The 18,310-nt window shown below is 31.3% G+C and overlaps 1 protein-coding gene across 1 annotated transcript; it reads right to left on the reverse strand.

Moving 5' to 3' along the window:
• Nucleotides 1-2,952: 2,952 nt before the first annotated feature.
• LOC128174021 (perlucin-like protein) lies at nucleotides 2,953-16,228 on the reverse strand. Its single transcript, XM_052839668.1, has 7 exons — nucleotides 16,184-16,228; nucleotides 15,975-16,020; nucleotides 15,364-15,452; nucleotides 14,903-14,990; nucleotides 13,781-13,972; nucleotides 6,160-6,200; nucleotides 2,953-3,021 (listed from the first exon to the last, which is right to left on the reverse strand). The coding sequence occupies exons 1-7, from the start codon at nucleotides 16,226-16,228 to the stop codon at nucleotides 2,953-2,955; spliced, it is 570 nt and encodes a 189-aa protein (XP_052695628.1).
• Nucleotides 16,229-18,310: the final 2,082 nt, after the last annotated feature.

Below are 18,310 nucleotides of genomic sequence, written 5' to 3' on the forward strand. Positions count from 1 at the left end.
GACCCTTCATTTTTGGTACAGGTGCAGAATTATATAAATTTTTGCGTCTGCTTGTTATACTGAAGTTGATCGATTAAACAACTGGGTTATTGGTTGAGGGCGGCTAAAAATTCATATAAGTGACGAAACAGCGAGTTTATTTTTGTCACAACATACAGTACAAACATAGTGATGTATAGAATTTACAATGTTCATAAATGTATATAAAAAACAAAAACCACATCTTTAATTCTTTTGAATAAAATATGTATAATGCACGTATAATGTATTACTTGATGCATCGACAAAAATACCAATAAAGATTAATTAATGACATATCTTGATACAAAACATTTTGTTTCTTTTTAACTTTACAAAGTTTGCTTTCCCTAACTACATATAGCGGTTTGTAATAATTTATTCTTTTATTTATATCATAACAATGTGATGGAAGATCGAAATGAAAAATAAAAAAAGTAATTTTGCTCAATATGAAATTTGTTACAAACATGCAAATATAAGTCTTAATTTTGGTACATCCAAGATGTTCTTGTTGTAATGGTAGTGCAAATGTTGACGAAATATGTCTTTTAAACAGTCCCTGATATCATTGTTATAAGTGTTCATACAATTGCGAGCAAATGATCTATACAAATACAAAAAAGTATGTAAGCAGAAATGATTGTCTCTATGATAGATACTGAAATTTTTCTGAAAGCAAAATACGGAAACAAAATCAACAACAAAAGACAAACCGTTTACATAACAGCATAAATGGGCTCATAACTGATAAGTTACTGTAACATTTGCCGCTCCCTATGTTTTTCTTCATTTCTTCTGACTTTGCGTCTGGATGTTCTTGACACAACTTCACACCTAAACAAGCTTTTAAATTTCATCAAAATACTTCCCATTTCCTGCTTAAATGACGAACTGAGACTTGAATAAATCAGGAGATTAACAGGTTTACCAACGCTGTATGAAATGGAAAGTATAGAAGTGACCACTCCATGGAATACTGAAAGGTTTTCAATATTAGTGTTTTCCCCCTCATGATATGCGAACTGAAGAAAAAGCAGTATATTGAAAGGAAGTTCCTGTAGTACGAATGAGAAACAAACACCGATGTTGATTTTCATAAGCATAACGTATTTGATACGTTTGACCGTAGCGTTATTTGTCAAAACCGAGAGAGACCGAATGTTTTTATGTAACATGATAACCAGCCCTACTGATATCATCAGATGTAAGCAAAAAGGGATGATCTGGCTGTATAGTATTATGACAAACGTGATTATCAGTGATTCAGAGTAAAGCGAATAATCTCCAAATATTTCCTTTGTATGTACAATGCATCCTTCTATCTTCTTGAGAGGATAGCCTGCTCTAAACTCCTGTACCAATGTGATAGGCTGGAAATCTGGAGCGATGAGGAACAGGACAAGAGTACAGCAAATTAATATATGAGCAAAAATAAATGAGTAAAAGTAGGGGGATAAATTGCACATTCTGACCTTTAGCGGATAGGATATAAGTAGTAGATGGTGAAATGCCATTAGGGTGTTTAGCCAGACCGACGTCGCATGTAATATCATTTGCAGACGCAAAGAATAGATGACCCAGGAGCAAACGTGGAATTCCAAAAAACCATAATTCAAATGCTTAACTTTTAATATCGTATCTCTTATAACGGACGTCGATGAAAAGCAAATGTCCAACATCATAATTGATATGATGAATTTTTGGGTGACACCCAAAAGTTTCCTCCGTTTGAAAATGACAAACATGATAAGTGTGACCAGAAGAGGCATAGGCAACAGATAAACGCTAACCTCAAAAACGAATGCCATCCCCCATTTCCCATAGATGTCTTCGACTTTTAGCGCACGGTCACTGTCGAAATTCCCCTGGAGCAAATCCAAAAAAATATTTCTCAGAAGTTGTTCACTCACATTTCTGTTCTGCATATCGAGTTTTTTTTAAATGTTAGAGGTATGTATGCGATATCTCGTACGCAGTTTTTCCTTACTTAACTAGTAGTTGTTATATAATTTGAAACCCAAATCACTGCTTTCTTCTTTTTTTCTTGTTTCAGAGATGAGAGACGTTATAAACACATGAGTCAGTTATAAAATATATATAGTATGCTTTTGCATTAAATGTGTTATAAATACATGCAGTTATAAACAAAACAAATATCTTATTGTAAGCTGTAACATACATACATTCAAGTTTCATTTTATCGCTAGTTCTTCAAAAATTCTCACAATCATTGGCACTAATCTGTTCAAACTAGTGTTTAAAGTCTAATTGTATAAGCTTGAATGCAGATAGAAACAAGCGTATAAATGCAAACCTCATTCTAATGACGTACATGATGTTTACGAAAATATAAAGATTTTATGCATATCTAAATCCATCAGCGTGAAATGGTTTTCAAATGTAAATAGTTAGACTCATTTATTTTATTTTGCAATATTCGTGACAGAAGAAGTAAAGCTCGTGCGCATTCAACGTACAAATTTGATAAAAATTGGAGTCTAAGATACACTATAAAGCAAACTCTACTGTTGCTTTGACAGCTCTTTGACTAAGTAGATGGATGTAACACAGAATCCAAGAATATATAAAATTTAATCCGATTGCTTTTTATTCTGCTGAAATGAATTTGTGTAAAATGCGTCTTATTAACAAATGAGAAGGCAGTTTAAACACTCTGAAAATAAAATCTAAGGGTAAACGTACGCTGATTTCAAAAGAGTTTAGCAAAGTTCACATGGGTTTTATATTATTGGTGTTGTTTTTTGCCGGAAATAATCTTGATCTGACGAATCTACAACGAGTCTTGTTAGTTCTACCTCCACACAGGTACTCGCCGTAGAAGCTTTACTTTCTAGCTATAGGAAAGTATAATTTTTTGCATTATTATCAAGCATGAATTGAGAACACATGTTTTTCTTTGGTAAGTCGCATTTACTCCTGCATTAATATTAGCCAATGTCTGATAATTTGAATATTATCAAACTCGTGGTTAAGGTTGGCCTATTATAAAACATAGATCTGTTTATTCCTACATTGAGGTCATACAAATAATTGTGTTAAACAAGTGTCAATGTTCAGACTGTTAATACTATATCGATTATATTACTTAATGAGTTATGTTATAAAGAAACACGCCATGGTTTGGGTAACATTTTGTGATTTTTTTTTTATTTTTTTTTTTTTTGCAATTTATTTGAAAATGGCAAATGTAAAATGTAGAATGCTAATGCATGTGTGTTTTTCTATTGTTTAAATATTGTGACAGTGTTTTCACACTCTACGAGGAGGTAATAAACAACATCTTCTTTTGTTTGTTACTACACATTTTCGTAACTGTTTCCTAGGTTAAATATAATACATTCCTACTTGGATGCTAATTGAAAGCCATTTTTCAACTGTATGCAATTTGACACCTTTTTAAATACGTAAATACCATGGCAAACAATTGACAATGTTTAAAACTTAGATGTTTTCAATGTGTTTAAAAAAATGATTCAAATTATTTAAAATCAAAAATTAAAAAGTTATTTCATTTTTTGTAACGTGGAAATAACGTCTTATAATAATATAATAAAAGGTCGTGATGGTCTTGCAATGTTAAAAACTGGTGTTTTTTCTTGATTATTGCATGGTTATACTTTAGGAGGGATCGTTTAGAATGATATGTTAAACATTTACCTGTAATAAAACTTAAACAGGTTGAAGTTTTGCCATTAGGGTAACTGAATTGTGACTAAATGATAACAAAAGGATGCCTAATAGTAATGCTCTTCCATTCAGTAAAGTGTCCGGCTGTTTCCTTTCAGTTGACTGAATGGAAGAACTTAATTGCGTGTAAAAATATCACTGTTTTACATTGATAAAAAGACTGATATTGTAAAAGTAAATTCCACTTTAATCAATTTAAGCTTTAAAAAATCAATATATAACAATGAAAAATATCTCAAAGGATTTTTTTTTCTAAACTTAATCGTGCAACTCCAAACTAAAAATACAATATAATACTTGGCTTGAATTAGGATAATATAGAGACCAAACACAGTCAAAATCAGTTGAAAACCGAGGGTTTTCTTGAACCATTCACTTTTTTCTGACATGTGAGTGGTAACGTCATCTTGCTGGAATTTGACTTCATTGTCATGAGTATACCACTTGCTCAGAGAATAAAAAAAAATAAACATTGTGCTTCTTCTTTTATATGTAAGATCTATCGGTAAACAAAACACTGAATGCAATATCAATGGTATTGAATAGAATGTCTTTAGATCCAGGTTTGAAAAAAAGAAAAAGAATAGATAGACGACAGTTTATTACGTGTTAAAACATGCAAGTTACGTTGCAGAAGCATTTTTGCTAGATTTGAACTGTTTTTTTTTATTTCCAAATAAATTTTCCACACAGATTTGATTTTAAAAACTACAACATTTAACTACAGATATCTTAACTTTACTTACCTTGGATTATCCTTTACAAACAATTATCAGCCTCATAAAATTGTACAGGCTGTTAACGTGTAAAAATTGAAACTATCATTCTGCAAGTAAATATACCATAGTATTACTTAATTTTCTGAGATCGTTAAGCGTGTTTTAAGAAAATGTTTAAGACAGTTTAAGCTACAATATTAGTAGTGCATTGCCTGAAAAATTTAATGGTCATATTTAATCTTATCGGGTGAACATAAGGTTATTATGTCCAAGAATAGCGAAAGTTTTTAATTCGCTGAAAATTGGAACTTCTTAACACTTATAGAACTTAAGGTTTCAGGTTGTCCATCAATATTGGGTTTTTTTTCAGACCAGGAGCTACACATGTTATTTGCATTTTACATTCTTCGAAAATAACCCAGTTTTAAAAAAATAAATTTTTCAGTCATGACAATTACATTTAAATTTTGATTTTTTTTTTTAAGTTTTCTTTTTTCTATATTTAAAAGGCTACTACTACAAAAAATGATGTAAACAAAATAGTCAATCATGAAATAAAGCAAGCAACAATTACGTGCCTTGTCTGTTTTTTTAATTTGATAAAGTTGTTTACAATTAAAAAATGGTTGTATTTGAGACTATTGATATTACTTAAAACAATGTGTCAGCAATAATCAATTGTCGTTAAATGTTACTAATTAGATACAACACAGATAAAAACCAATGAAGTTATGGTGTGCATAGAATGCAATAAAGGCAAGGATACATATTTAGAATTTATATCAAAGGTTGACTAGGTGTATTACTAATTGAATACATTAGTCAAGATAGAGATCTATGTCAAAAGAAATACCGTTAAGTTTGTAAAACGCCCAAAACAAAGGTAATTGCCATCAACATCTTTTTAATATATACACAAATGTTTCAAACTGACTTGCTTACTGCTATGAGTCACGTATTTATATTTAACTAAAACAGGCTTCAGGTCGGTCGCGGGTTTAATATTTTGCGCCATCTGCGCAGGATATTGTGCAATACTCTAGCAAAACGCAAATGTAAGGTAAAATGTTCAAATAAACAGGCTATCATGTAAAGTTTGTATTAAAAAATACCTATCATAAAATTATTCTTAATAGAATGAATCAATATGATAATGTTAAGATGTATTTAATTATTCCTCCGCTTATTCAAAATCGAGGTTATCCCTATCGAAGTCAACGCCTTACGATGACGTCAATTGACTAACAATTGACAAAAAATAAACGTCGTGCATTTTTTATTGCAGCGGCAATAATTAAAATCAAAAATATAATTTGCGAAATAGAAACATATGCGCGATACTTACATGTTATGTGTGAGTGGATATTTTTGAATCTTTTACAAATAAAATGAAAAATCATCGTTAAAATAGTTTTATTCTATACAATTATCTATGCAAGATGGCTGGACATCACGTTTATATGAACAAACTATGAGGGGATATAGCTTAAAAGTACAGTCAATTTTGTTTTAATTTGACAAAATGTTAACTGATACGTTATCCCTGGGTCGCTGAATATTAAAAGAAATAGCATGTTTGTTTTTTTTTTCATATGAAATTGAAAATGAAAACCCACTTTTTCTATATAATCCTATTCAAAATGTCGGGGATGATTCGGATATAGGACCAAATTTGAGAGCGGCAAACAGATAAACTATCCGGTCAATTTACTTTATATTTTGCACATAGTTTACACAGAAGTTGACCTTTCACTGAAACAAGAATAAGAATAAATCTTTCATGTATGTTTAAAACATTCTGCCCCGACCCCTTAATTTGATAATCTGTACATCCATAAAAAACTCATTTTGATCTATAGTCTACCTGGTTTTATATTCCCGCATGTATATCGTATAACGAATCCCTTTGTTTGTGTTTATATTTAGGATTATGGGACCAAAATACAATGATTGTTACGTATTTCCCCTGCACATATGGTCTAAAATGAAATTGAAAACCAAATGTGTAATTTATAGTTGTGTTCATTGAAGTCATTCATTCGGTGAAACCCCGTCGTTTAAAGAGGTTGTCTAATAAAAAGTTACTAAAGAGTTACTTAAAAGATAAGCATAAGTAGCCTTAATACATTATAATATCACATAACATATTCATAGTGCAACGATATCAGCATATTATTACGAAGGCTGGGTGGTCAACTGATTAACCATTAGATCCATCTAAAATAAAAGGCATGATTTGTTAAATCATAAGATCTGCCCTACTTTTAAGGAATGATTTGCTAAATCATAAGATCTGCCCTACTTTTAACGAATGATTTGTTAAATCATAAGATCTGCCCTAGTTTTAAGGAATGATTTGTTAAATCATAAGATCCGCCCTACTTTTTAGGCATGGTTTGTATCAGCTATAATTTTGTAACGACAAAAAGTCAATATATTTTAGTGTAAACTCGTTTGTTTTAAGGAAATTAACATTGTCTAAAAATGGCAATTCATATCTGAAGCAGGTAATATGAGTTTAAGAATTTATTGGTGAACAAACTAGGCAAAGGTGATGAAAATTTTACGAGGACTGACAAGATACTCAAAATATCCAAAATTAGAATTATTTTCACAAATAAACCGATTTTATCAAAGATTTCAAACTTTTGTCTTTAGTATAAATTTAGTCAAAAGCAGAATATTTCGCACAACAAGAGAACATTTAAACTACAACATTTTTTTCATTTTATCAATTCTATTTATTTATAATTACGAGGGTCAATCAAAAAATACGAAGACTTTTGTAATAGCTATGTTACTTAACGTCATATCATTACTAAATTTGGTAGACATAATTTAACAACAGTTTCAAACAATTTGCAAGAAAAAAAGTTAATAAATACCTTTATTTCTAAGAATTATTTAGAATCTAATCCTGCAAAAATGAGGTCACGGCGCACGGTCAAAATTTGTGTTATGTCAACAATAAACCATATAATGTTGAAAGTAATATCTCTATAAATTGGGCTTAAAATCAAATAATATTGAAACCTTAAATTAAGTTTTGTCTCGGTATTCTATGTTCCAAATAAAGACGGGATATATTATTTTGTCGAACAAATATTAGTAACTAATGACAGATAGTCCTCTTTAGAATTGACTAAAAACATCGACGTCGCCGGACGTCACGGCGCAACGAGAGGTACAAACAAAATGGATTTAACCCAGGAAAAAGCCGACACAAGCTGTGAAAATGCTCAATGGTGCAAAAAAATAAGTCAACAATTATTTGCAAGTTTGTGTTTAACTGTAAAAAAATTTATGGGAGTCGTGGTAATTGTATTTTGAATATAAAACAGTCCGAAAGAGAGTAGAATATCTGTAATATTTGTTAAAAAAATAAGTAACGTCAACCGACGTTCAGGATTATCGTTACAGTAAACCAAGAGATAGACTGTTAGAAAATGAAAACTTTGAAGAACTAACTTATGATTCTCGAACAAATGTGTGCAAATAAGATGTTAAGTGGTTCAGTGCAATTTTAAATTGTAAGAAGAGAGGCACAAGAGACTAAGCGTGATATAAAGATGGGGTTTACCTACAAACTGTGTGTGTTTAATATTGACGTCATGTTTTGAACGTTACCGTGCGCCGTGGTGACAAAACATGTTGTTTTTAAAAAGGGGTATCAAAAATACTGTTTCATCAAATGGACTAAAACTTCGCACATCAATAACATAAGTGTTGGTGCACAGATTAATCTGATAGTGTTGACTTTAATGAAAAATATATGATGGACAGCCACATTGTCTTCGTATTTTTTGATTGACCCTCGTATTATTATCTTTATTATTAATATTTTAATTTATTTGCTTTTCAGATGAAGCTCGTTTGCGTTATATTTCTCTGCTTTATCTCGCTTAGCGCTGGATCAATAGAATAAAAGTGAGATGTTTTTAAAATTAGTATATTCAGTAATTGACACAACTGATGTTTCCTAAATAACCTTTATTTAGGGCCCCATTCTGTGTTTTTGAGACGTTTGATGTTTGATGTAATATGTTTTATTATATTCATGTATATTGTAAACTCAAAAACACGAAAAAGTAGACTTTGTTCTAATGGAGAACGTCATAGTCTTACCGCAAAAACAGAAAGTAATCCAGTAATTTTTTTTTTTTAAATATTGACTACTTTTTAATCGTTGTATTAACTGTGCTTCGATAAAATATCTAAATGATAAAACAGAACTTAAAGATGCAATATTCAATACAAACATATCAGAATATCATTATACCATTAAGAGATATTTATAATGATATCAATGAAGAATTTTTTTTTCTACTCAGATGAGAATAGGAGGAATCCCAGGTGCTGGCTTTTGGGAGGAACCAGTACCTAATTCTATGAACTTCCATAAACCTCTTTTATGGTAAGTAATTTCAATAAACGTAGTCCTTTAATATTACCCCTCGATTTCAACTTATGTTTATTCTTAATCTTTCAATTTATAAATTTCATTGTCTTTTCACGAACTACATATTAGAAAGTAATGTTGTGGTTCTGTTAACACTGTAAAGTACGGTTATACGTTTTCATATTTTCTTTTTGTTTTATAACAGGCGACTGCCATTCTCAAAAAAGCGTATAATTTGAAAGACCTGGATCACCAGCGTCAATGAAATAATGGTGACTATAGATAGAAATTAAAAAAAAGTTAGCTTTCACTGCTCACGCACAACTGAAAAAATACGTGTCTTATATGTGCCAAAGATCAGAATGATTAAACAAAATGCAATGATATAACAGTTTTACCGCAGGGTAATATGTAAATCACGATGTAAAAAAAAAATCAAAAACAATATAATGCTGTCATAAGATTTTAATCCCCCACCAGAGTGTTTGGCCCTAAATAGCAGTCTATTGGACCTATTTCAAATAAAGAGAAGCCTACGTATAATTTCAGGCACAATTAAAAAACTATATATAACATAGTGAAATCCCTCCACATCGAATCCAGACAAGATTGTTAAGTACAATTTTGTTGAAGTTGATTTCATCATCGATCTTGACAAAAATGATCTTACAAAAAGCACGTGTAATTTAAGTAATAGAAAAGAGTTTATTTTATATTTACTGTAAATTCCTTATATTACGCGAGTACTTAATTCCGCGATCCTGCTGGTTTCTACCAAATCGCGAGAATATAAAATCGCGAACGTTGAACTTTTCTCCTTATTTCTTATAGTTTTCAACTCTCAGAAAATAATGGCGAGATTTTAAAATCCGCGAAGGATGCTTCTCGCGATTTTACGCGGATATTAATTCCTCGCGTTTATTAGGAATTTACAGTATTTTATGAGTATGTCATGGAACATAATGGTTGAATTTTTACAAACGTTTTCTTTTGAACATCGCATAATTTGAAATGTACATGATACAGGGCTAAAGGCTGACTCAATAAACAGCATAGAACAATGTAAAAAAAAAAATAAGCAAAGTAACTGAGAGAATAAACAAAACAATTAAATTTAAACTTTAACTTTTAATGCAAATTTCAACAATGTAAGATTAGCAGGATTTTTGGCATGTAAAATAATTACTGATAGTTATTTTCAGAAATGCATCAATCATAAATCAATAGATCGTTTGCAGTTACATATACCAGAAGTTTATGTATAGTTAAACATTTGTTTACACAAGAGACACAATCAACTGAATCAGTTTGTCACTAGATTATCAAATAAACAATGATGCTTATATACCTGTTACCTGATTATACTTGTTTATTACATTAGCAGAGAGATAACTCTATGATAGGAATAACACTTTGTATCTAATTTACGCAGATTTATTTTCCACAAGTTGGAAATCGTCACGAACAAAGCCGAATTAAGGCAGACGCGGAAAAAAGGATATACTCTACAGAAATGATTTTTCCGAACACAATGAAAATCTGGTATTGTTTCACTTTAGCAGTGAATATATCCCGACGATCTTTGCACAATTATTTAGTAAATCCATCCTTGCACAATGCATTGCAATTATCATCATTCATATGGTTAAGATAATATAACGAATAAAAGTAACTCTATACAAGTAACTTTTTTTCTGGAGACCCTTTAAATGATTCTCTGAGCCCGCCTTCAGCTGTCCGCGAGAGTGAATCAAATTCAATTTCAAGACGTCAAATGTGGTCAAAAGAAGCTATCATAAAATTGATAGAATTGCACACTAAATATGAGAAGCTTTTTGTCAAACCTAGTATATGTATTGAAAAGAAATTCCTATGGAAAGATATGGCTAAACATATCAAAACTTGATGCATTTTTCTCTGTCAGTGGTGACCGACGTGAGCAGAAATGGAAGAACATCACTAAAGAATATACAGATACTACTGATCATCACAATAAATCAGGAAATGGTCATAAGGAATTCCCATTTTACAATTAACTTAACGAAGCATACGGGAATCGCCCGAACGTTAAACATTTGTGTCTCAGAATTTATCATAGTACAAAGTATTTACCAAAATGATATTTCGAAAGACAACGATTTCGTTAATGCAAGCAGTGGGGGTTATCGTTTACAATCTATAACTGGCAAACGAAAAAAAATTAAGTGGGTGAGGGAGAAAGAGAAAAAAAACTGCATCATTCATAGGAAACATATTCATGTTCTCGGAAAATATGCACACAGATATATAGGAAGAAGGTCAAAAAAGAAGTTTTAGGTCAACTGAAGCTGCAATACGTACAACAAATGAAAACTTGGGATACCAAAATCATGTTAATGACGAGGCTAATGGACAGATTGACAGAGAAGAAATAATTCTGATATATAAGATGTGCATTATTTGACAAATTATTACGAATTCAATTGAACAAGAAAAATTAAATATGAGTAACAAAAACCCATTTATGTTTCAAAATGGGGGTTAAATACATTTTTTAATTACTAAAAAATGTATTGCCACCTTGAGTCATTTTTATTCGTTTATGATAACCCGTTCCAGAAGAGAGAATGTATGCTGTTTTACCATTGTGTAGCTTTTTGTGTGCTTGTCTATAAAACAATATGCCTGGCACTATGTATGGCAAGTGGTTGAAATTTTAACGCACTGTTTATCTAAACAATCCCATATGAGAGGATTCATATTCGAAAAAAATTCAATGTCAACTTACCTAGTGATTAATTGACTGTATATTTTGTACATTTATATAAGAGTTCCTAAAAGTTACTACTCCTGAGCATTGCACTGATATTTTATGCCTAATCATAAATGGTTTTTATTTAAATTGTACATTTTTTAGGAATTCATTTATAAGTTTGATGCAATTCTTCCTTATAGAAAAATGGAAGAAGTTTGTGAAGATATATCCTTATTAAATACAATATATGTAACAAAACTGTAGAAATGACCAATACGACATATTCCATTATAATTGTCAGTTTTTGTCATTGCTTTGTGTTGTGAATTCATTGAGAGATCTGCACTAAACATTTTATTCTAATACAAATTGTAATGACAAGTTCACACCTTTATTATTTTCATTCATTTAGAAAAGCAGAAAATTAATGGTTTCTCTCTAACAATAAACTGAAAGTCGTTTATTTCTTCTTCATCCCTTTCACCTTCTGGAATGTATATATATAGAGGTAGGATCAAGTGCCTAGGAGGAGTGAGCATCCTCTGCTGTCCGGTTTCTCTATTGACATACGAGTAGACCTATGGATATAATTATTTTTCTCAGCTGCATTCAAATTCTCATAATCTTCATATGTTGTTAACAGCCATTATTGCAACGCAGAATATCTAAGTATATGGATATTGCCAGGGACATAATTTGAATTTCCAAGCACCTGGTCTGGCAAAATAAACAATAAGAAAATGCATTTGTGCATACTACATAATATAATTTAGTGGAATCCTTGACAATATACGTAAATTCCATGAGCTTCTGTTAGAGAGCGAACTAGAATGTTAGACCTATCAATATGGCACCCAGGACTCATGGAAACCCTTTCAATTGTTGAAACTCATTGATAGTCATTTGTACTCGATGACCAGTTGGCCATTTAATTTGAAGTGGCATTGATTCAAAACCGATAACGGATGAAATGCTATTAATAGGGTGCAATACTGTCGCCCCAAATATATCTACAATTCATCGTAGGGTTATACATGTATGTGTAGCAAAATATTTCACATACATCACCAACTAGTTTTCAACATACATCTTCATGCAAGCAAGAATCTGATCACTATATGCCAAATAAGGTGCTAACTTGATAACAAGGGACTCAAAAATGTGTCTCTTTATCCGATACCTGTCCGGGAAGTCTCTGACATCATCCATTTTTTACATGGACAATATCAAATCTGCATAACTAGTGATGCGAGCTTTCTACAATCGTCTTTTTTAAATAAGAAATGTTGAACTGGACATATGTGCCATATGTATGGACATTAATGCAAATGCACATCAGTTTAAATATCTTCTTCTTCAGATCCCCGTACAAATCAAGTTGGTGTGTTAGTGCTATGCTAGCCATTTTTTTTCTGAACTAACTTTCCATATAGTTCTAAACCTTTAAACCATCTAACTGGTGTTTAACTGAAATGAAACTATTTTCAAGCCATAAACCTAACTGAGAATAGTTTTTAATCTATTAATTCTAAGTTTGTATTCTAACCCTCTCGTCAAACACCGTTAGGCTTTTTCACTAAAATGTTAAATATTATACTTGATTTTACTGTTACATCGTTTGGTCGTATCTCGCAATTATTCAATTCTTTTTGTAAGGCTTGTTCTGATTAGCTAAAAATTATTGTATATTGTATATTTTGCATAACGTCAAACACTTATCAATCCGCCTTTGAATTTTTTACAATTTGACGTCATTTTAAGGGTCAAAAGACCTTTTTATCTACAACGCTGATGGCAAAAATAATAAATAATAAGCATTAACTGTCCTAAACCATTTAATGTCGTATAAAACAATTTTTATATTGAATTATTGCTTTAAGCGAATTGTATACCAGCCAAAGGGAGTCCACGTGGTATCTATTGTTGTGTTTGTCTTTCAATACGAAGGACTAAATACGATTTAAGTCAAACTTAGCCACCAAGATAAACATCATTATTTCACTGTAATTGTTTGGTTTTTTTTTTAGATATAAACGTGTCATATATGGGGCTTCTTATAGGAACATTTTTTAAACAGTGTTCAATGCTGTTAACTGGAAATTTATCCCTCTTTTATTAAGGTTAGACGTGGGCAAATAAACAAAGCAAAGACTATGTAATTTTATTTAGGCGATTTTTTACACACATAATTTAATCTACTTGTGCAGTTAGAGTCGTTCCAACACTTATATTTTGGCCAGTACATAACGCAGTGTTCGTCTTTATGTAAACCGTTGTTAGGTTCCGTACTTCCCCAGTTTGTATAAAGAGGCTCTTTTGCGTCAGACATTGCAATGAACTGCCCTTCGTTCTGGAGATCATTAAATCCTAGCCATACACCTTCGTCATATTCTGTAATTAAATAAAAAAAATGATGTTAGGATTTATCCTCCAAAACTTGTTTCCATCTCAAAAAATGATATATTGTAAATGTATAATATTCTTTACACGTGATCTCCCTATAAATACATAATGAAACGTTTTCAGTTTTGGTTTGCGGTACACGTTGACCATATTGTTTAGTGCTTTTTTTTTCAAACTTGTTTATCGGTCAATGGATTACCACTGGGTTAAGAGGTGTGTGATTGTCAGTGAATATCCTGGGTAACAATAGCTCAGTGGTTAAGCCTCTGGTAAATATCACATTAATAAATTATAACATTCTGTGTAATTTACTATCCTAAAAGTTATGCGACAATTTTTTTCCGCCAATTCTACTGGCTGAAAGTACATCAATTAAAATTCGTCTTTTTTCGATATTATAGAGTGTCCGATAAAAAAATGGTATATCATGATTTGGCAACATTAACTAAAATATGAATCGCAAAGAAAAAATGAAAATAACAATTATCTAAATCGCACACATAGCCAACATCACGTCCTATATCTTAGGCCAATATCAATCAAAATAGGTCCTCTACATATAACCTACAATGAAGTATATATTGTAATATTTACATTTTCCAGTGTCTTCGCCTGTGATAACACTACGTATCGATTTTGTACTATATAACTCATAATGACGCCAAATTGAGGCGCCAGCGGGGTTTGCTTATTTATATTTAAATATTTATTCGGACCATTGCTTAAAATTATATAAATATAAGTAATAAGGAATCATTCTTTGAATATTATGAGGTGATAATTTCGGTCGTGGCGTGATCAAATCTATCATAAAGCGCTTCGGGCTTTATTGGATTTGATCACGCCCCGACCGAAATTATCACCTCATAATACTCAAAGAATGATTCCTTATTTACATGACGTCTTAGAATGCTATACCTCTGACACGAATGTGCAAGGCTATCCATTCCTCTTCCCATTTGCTGCGTATTTCCACAAGACTGCCTCCAAGATTGATACAATTCAACTTCAATGAAATACGTTGATATTTAAGATAAATTAAAAAAACGCGTGTAATTGTTGCGGGTTATTATTTTGATTAAAACTAAGTTTGTAAAACGTGGAACTGTTTGATTTTATCGACATAATCTTTTAGAATAATCAAAATGCCAACGAATAACAATGTCCGCTCAAGAGCATTCTAACTTTTATTGAAATGTTGATAGAATTAAATCATTTATGAAGAAATGGACATTTGTTCAATAAAAAGAATTAAGAAGTGTGATTTAAAACATTCAACAGGTAAAATGATTTTGATAATATTACATTCTTATATGTACTTGATTTAACGATTTAAAGAGGTTAAATCAAACTGACAAAACAAATGTTTACACACTTACCACGGCGTCTTTGAATGTTGTTTTACTGTTGCGAGAATAATAATAGCAGTTCTTCTGAAACGGCACCCAGCCGTTTTCGCACTTTATTGCTAAAATCAAAATAAAACAGTAAGTATCCTACTTCATCACAGACATTTAAAACTCTGGTTATAAAATTACACATATTGAAATCCAAGTTGTAGAGACAACTGTTAACAGCTACCTTATAACATGCGTAATACTTTTTTCTAAACCATTAAAATGATGTTTCAACTGTAAAGGGCATTCTGTTTATCAAACTTTTTGAGGGAAGGCACGCACACGAAGTTAAAGCAAGAAAAGCTCTCCTTTTTATCGAATTTTTTTCATAATTTGTATTATTCGTTTAAGGTTTTGCCTATAGGTCTATCAGTTGGGTCAAGTTAATGAGATATGTACATGTAGTATTTGGAGTTGACTTGATTTCAGTGTTTTGTCTCTATCATGTTATCAATGATCACAGTTTAATTTGAAAATACGTTTTGTGATGTTTTTAAGTGTAATAAGTAACTTCTGGTTTCATGACATTTATCACGTTAGCTATTGAACTATTCTATTAAATGGTGATTGAAGGAGAAACTAATGCATTTTACCTGTTTCAGTGCTATAGCTGCCATCTATATTAGCGCTTACACCCACCTATAACGAAGAAATACACGTGCTAGTTAACAATATTAGAATTATAGTTTTTAAACCATGAAATACTTAACACTCTTAACTTCAAATCATAAAGATATTGCAAGCTTCCCCCCCCCCCCAGCATCTTGTGTAAATTTGTTAATAAATTAAAATGACAACTTACAATCACCAGCATCAATAGTCCACAAACCAAAACTGTTTGCTCCATGGTGAGTTTAAAGGCTCTGTTGGTTGCATCAGATTGCTGCCTTTTTATAATTGCCACTTCTACTGTTTTCTCTTAATTATCACGCATAAGCCTCTCAGCGTGTAAACTATGGTCACGAAATTAATACATCAATCAGATTCGTGAAAATACAACACATGTTCCCGACAGTGCACTTAAAATTGGCCTTTACTGCACAATAAAACAGGTTTACTTCATCAAACACATTTGCTAAAATGCATGTAAATATGTTTTTATTCTTTGGTCAAGCTTTGCTCTGTCGTTCTTTACGAAAACCAGTCTGGCTATAACAAACGCTTTCCTGTATCTTGTATATGTCTTTATATCATAGTAACAGACCTGATACGTATTCTTTTTTTCAAGGACTACCAAGAGATACATTTATTTACAAGAGACGTTGATTTATACAAATTCATGAATAAAATGTGACCGTACATCTCATCGAATTTTACACAGCCAATTTATTTCTTCAAAATTCTCATTCTCTTTTTTTTTAATACTCAACAATTCCGCCGCACACTGTTCATGGTAAATATTTGGTTGATTTTTAAGTACAAGTTCATATAAAAATCATGCAGTAGGTGAAAAGTCCAACCGTGTAGATTTATTTCATATTATACATACAGGTTTGTTAGGAGTATAACCAATATCAGAATTATGAACTTACTTCAAGAATTCCTTGGTAAAGGTGAACATTGCAACAACTTTCAAATCTCAAAGAGAGATACATATTTTTTTTTACATTTTCGAAACTGTTTTTAAATAGATATTTAGTAATGATCTCATTTTTCCTCTATTGAATTACCAGCTAGCAAATAAACCGTATCCATTCAAAACTTATATCTTCCAACTATACTTCGTTTTAATTATATTGGAAATAATAGACAAACCATAGGGAAGTGTATGCCATGAATCTCAAACTTGACAAATTCTGGAAACCATAGCAACCAAAAACTTGATTTTATTGAATTATTTTTATTGCTATATTTTTACAAATTTTGAAAAGGGTTAGTTTTTTTACTGCATGTGGAAACACACGCATCCATGAAAAATAATCTCTACGAATTAGAAGAAAAACCCAAATCCACGAAAATTGGTCACCACAAATTTGTATGATTCCACAGTGTCCAATAGGGAATAGTAGTCTCCGGGTTAAAACATATCGGGTGAGAATACTCTGTCGGAGCAAAATAACTTAGACTCGTTTTATGTGTTGGACAGTTCATTTGAAAAAAAATCATAAAATATATAACATGACATTTATTTTAAAGCAGTTTTTAAATTGTACGAGTGATGTTTGTTTAGAACAGTTTATTTCTAAGAGAGAGAGAGAGAAAGAGAGAGAGAGAGAGAGAGAGAGAGAGAGAGAGATTGCAAACTATTACAAAAAGAGAGAGTAAGTGAGAGGATAGAGTGGGAGGAGAGATCAACTTTTTTATATATGCCTTAAATTGTATATGCATGTACACAATGTTTTTTCAAGGTTGCAAAGTGGATCTGTTGTTTTTCCACGAGGGGTTAATGTGTAAGTTTGGATGTTGTTAGTTTCTTAACGTAAATGTCCGTTTACTAAATGAGTTTCAAAAGCAATATTGATCTAATACAGTGGATCAATACACTTTAGACTTGCATATTTAATTTTGTTTTTTTACTTTTTTTATCAAGCCATGTGTGATAAACCATATTGAAAGATGATTTACTTTTTAATAAAAATTGTATTAAAAACATATACATAGACCAATGATGAGACAAAAATTAGTGATTTTCAAACGTTGAAATACTACTTTTACTCTCTAATTCTAAGACACATTGTTGTTTTGGTCATTATCTTTAATCAGTTATGTTAGTGTTGAAACCTAATAAATCTGTTACATATATGTTTTTCGGAGTGTCAGGTTCATTGTTATATATTTGCAACTCCATTGTTCTTTCCCACTTTAAGTCCATACGGTGGAACTGCAATTATTTTTCTATAATTGCAATTGCTCTGTCTGTATACTATGACGTCATAAAGGTATGACGTCATACTTTTCCATGACTTTATAAAATTTAAGCCACTATACG

This window comes from Crassostrea angulata, chromosome 2 (assembly GCF_025612915.1).
Source record: "Crassostrea angulata isolate pt1a10 chromosome 2, ASM2561291v2, whole genome shotgun sequence".
Lineage (NCBI taxonomy): Eukaryota > Metazoa > Mollusca > Bivalvia > Ostreida > Ostreidae > Magallana > Magallana angulata.

Excerpts from the sequence above, each read along its gene's own strand:
- LOC128174021 (XM_052839668.1), bottom strand. The coding sequence starts at position 16,228 with ATGGAGCAAACAGTTTTGGTTTGTGGACTATTGATGCTGGTGATT. Across the intron at positions 14,991-15,363 it reads CAACATTCAAAGACGCCGTG|TTGAATTGTATCAATCTTGG; the intron begins GTAAGTGTGTAA and ends ATTTCATTGAAG. Across the intron at positions 6,201-13,780 it reads GAACGACTCTAACTGCACAA|TGAAAGGTCAACTTCTGTGT; the intron begins GTAGATTAAATT and ends TTCTTGTTTCAG.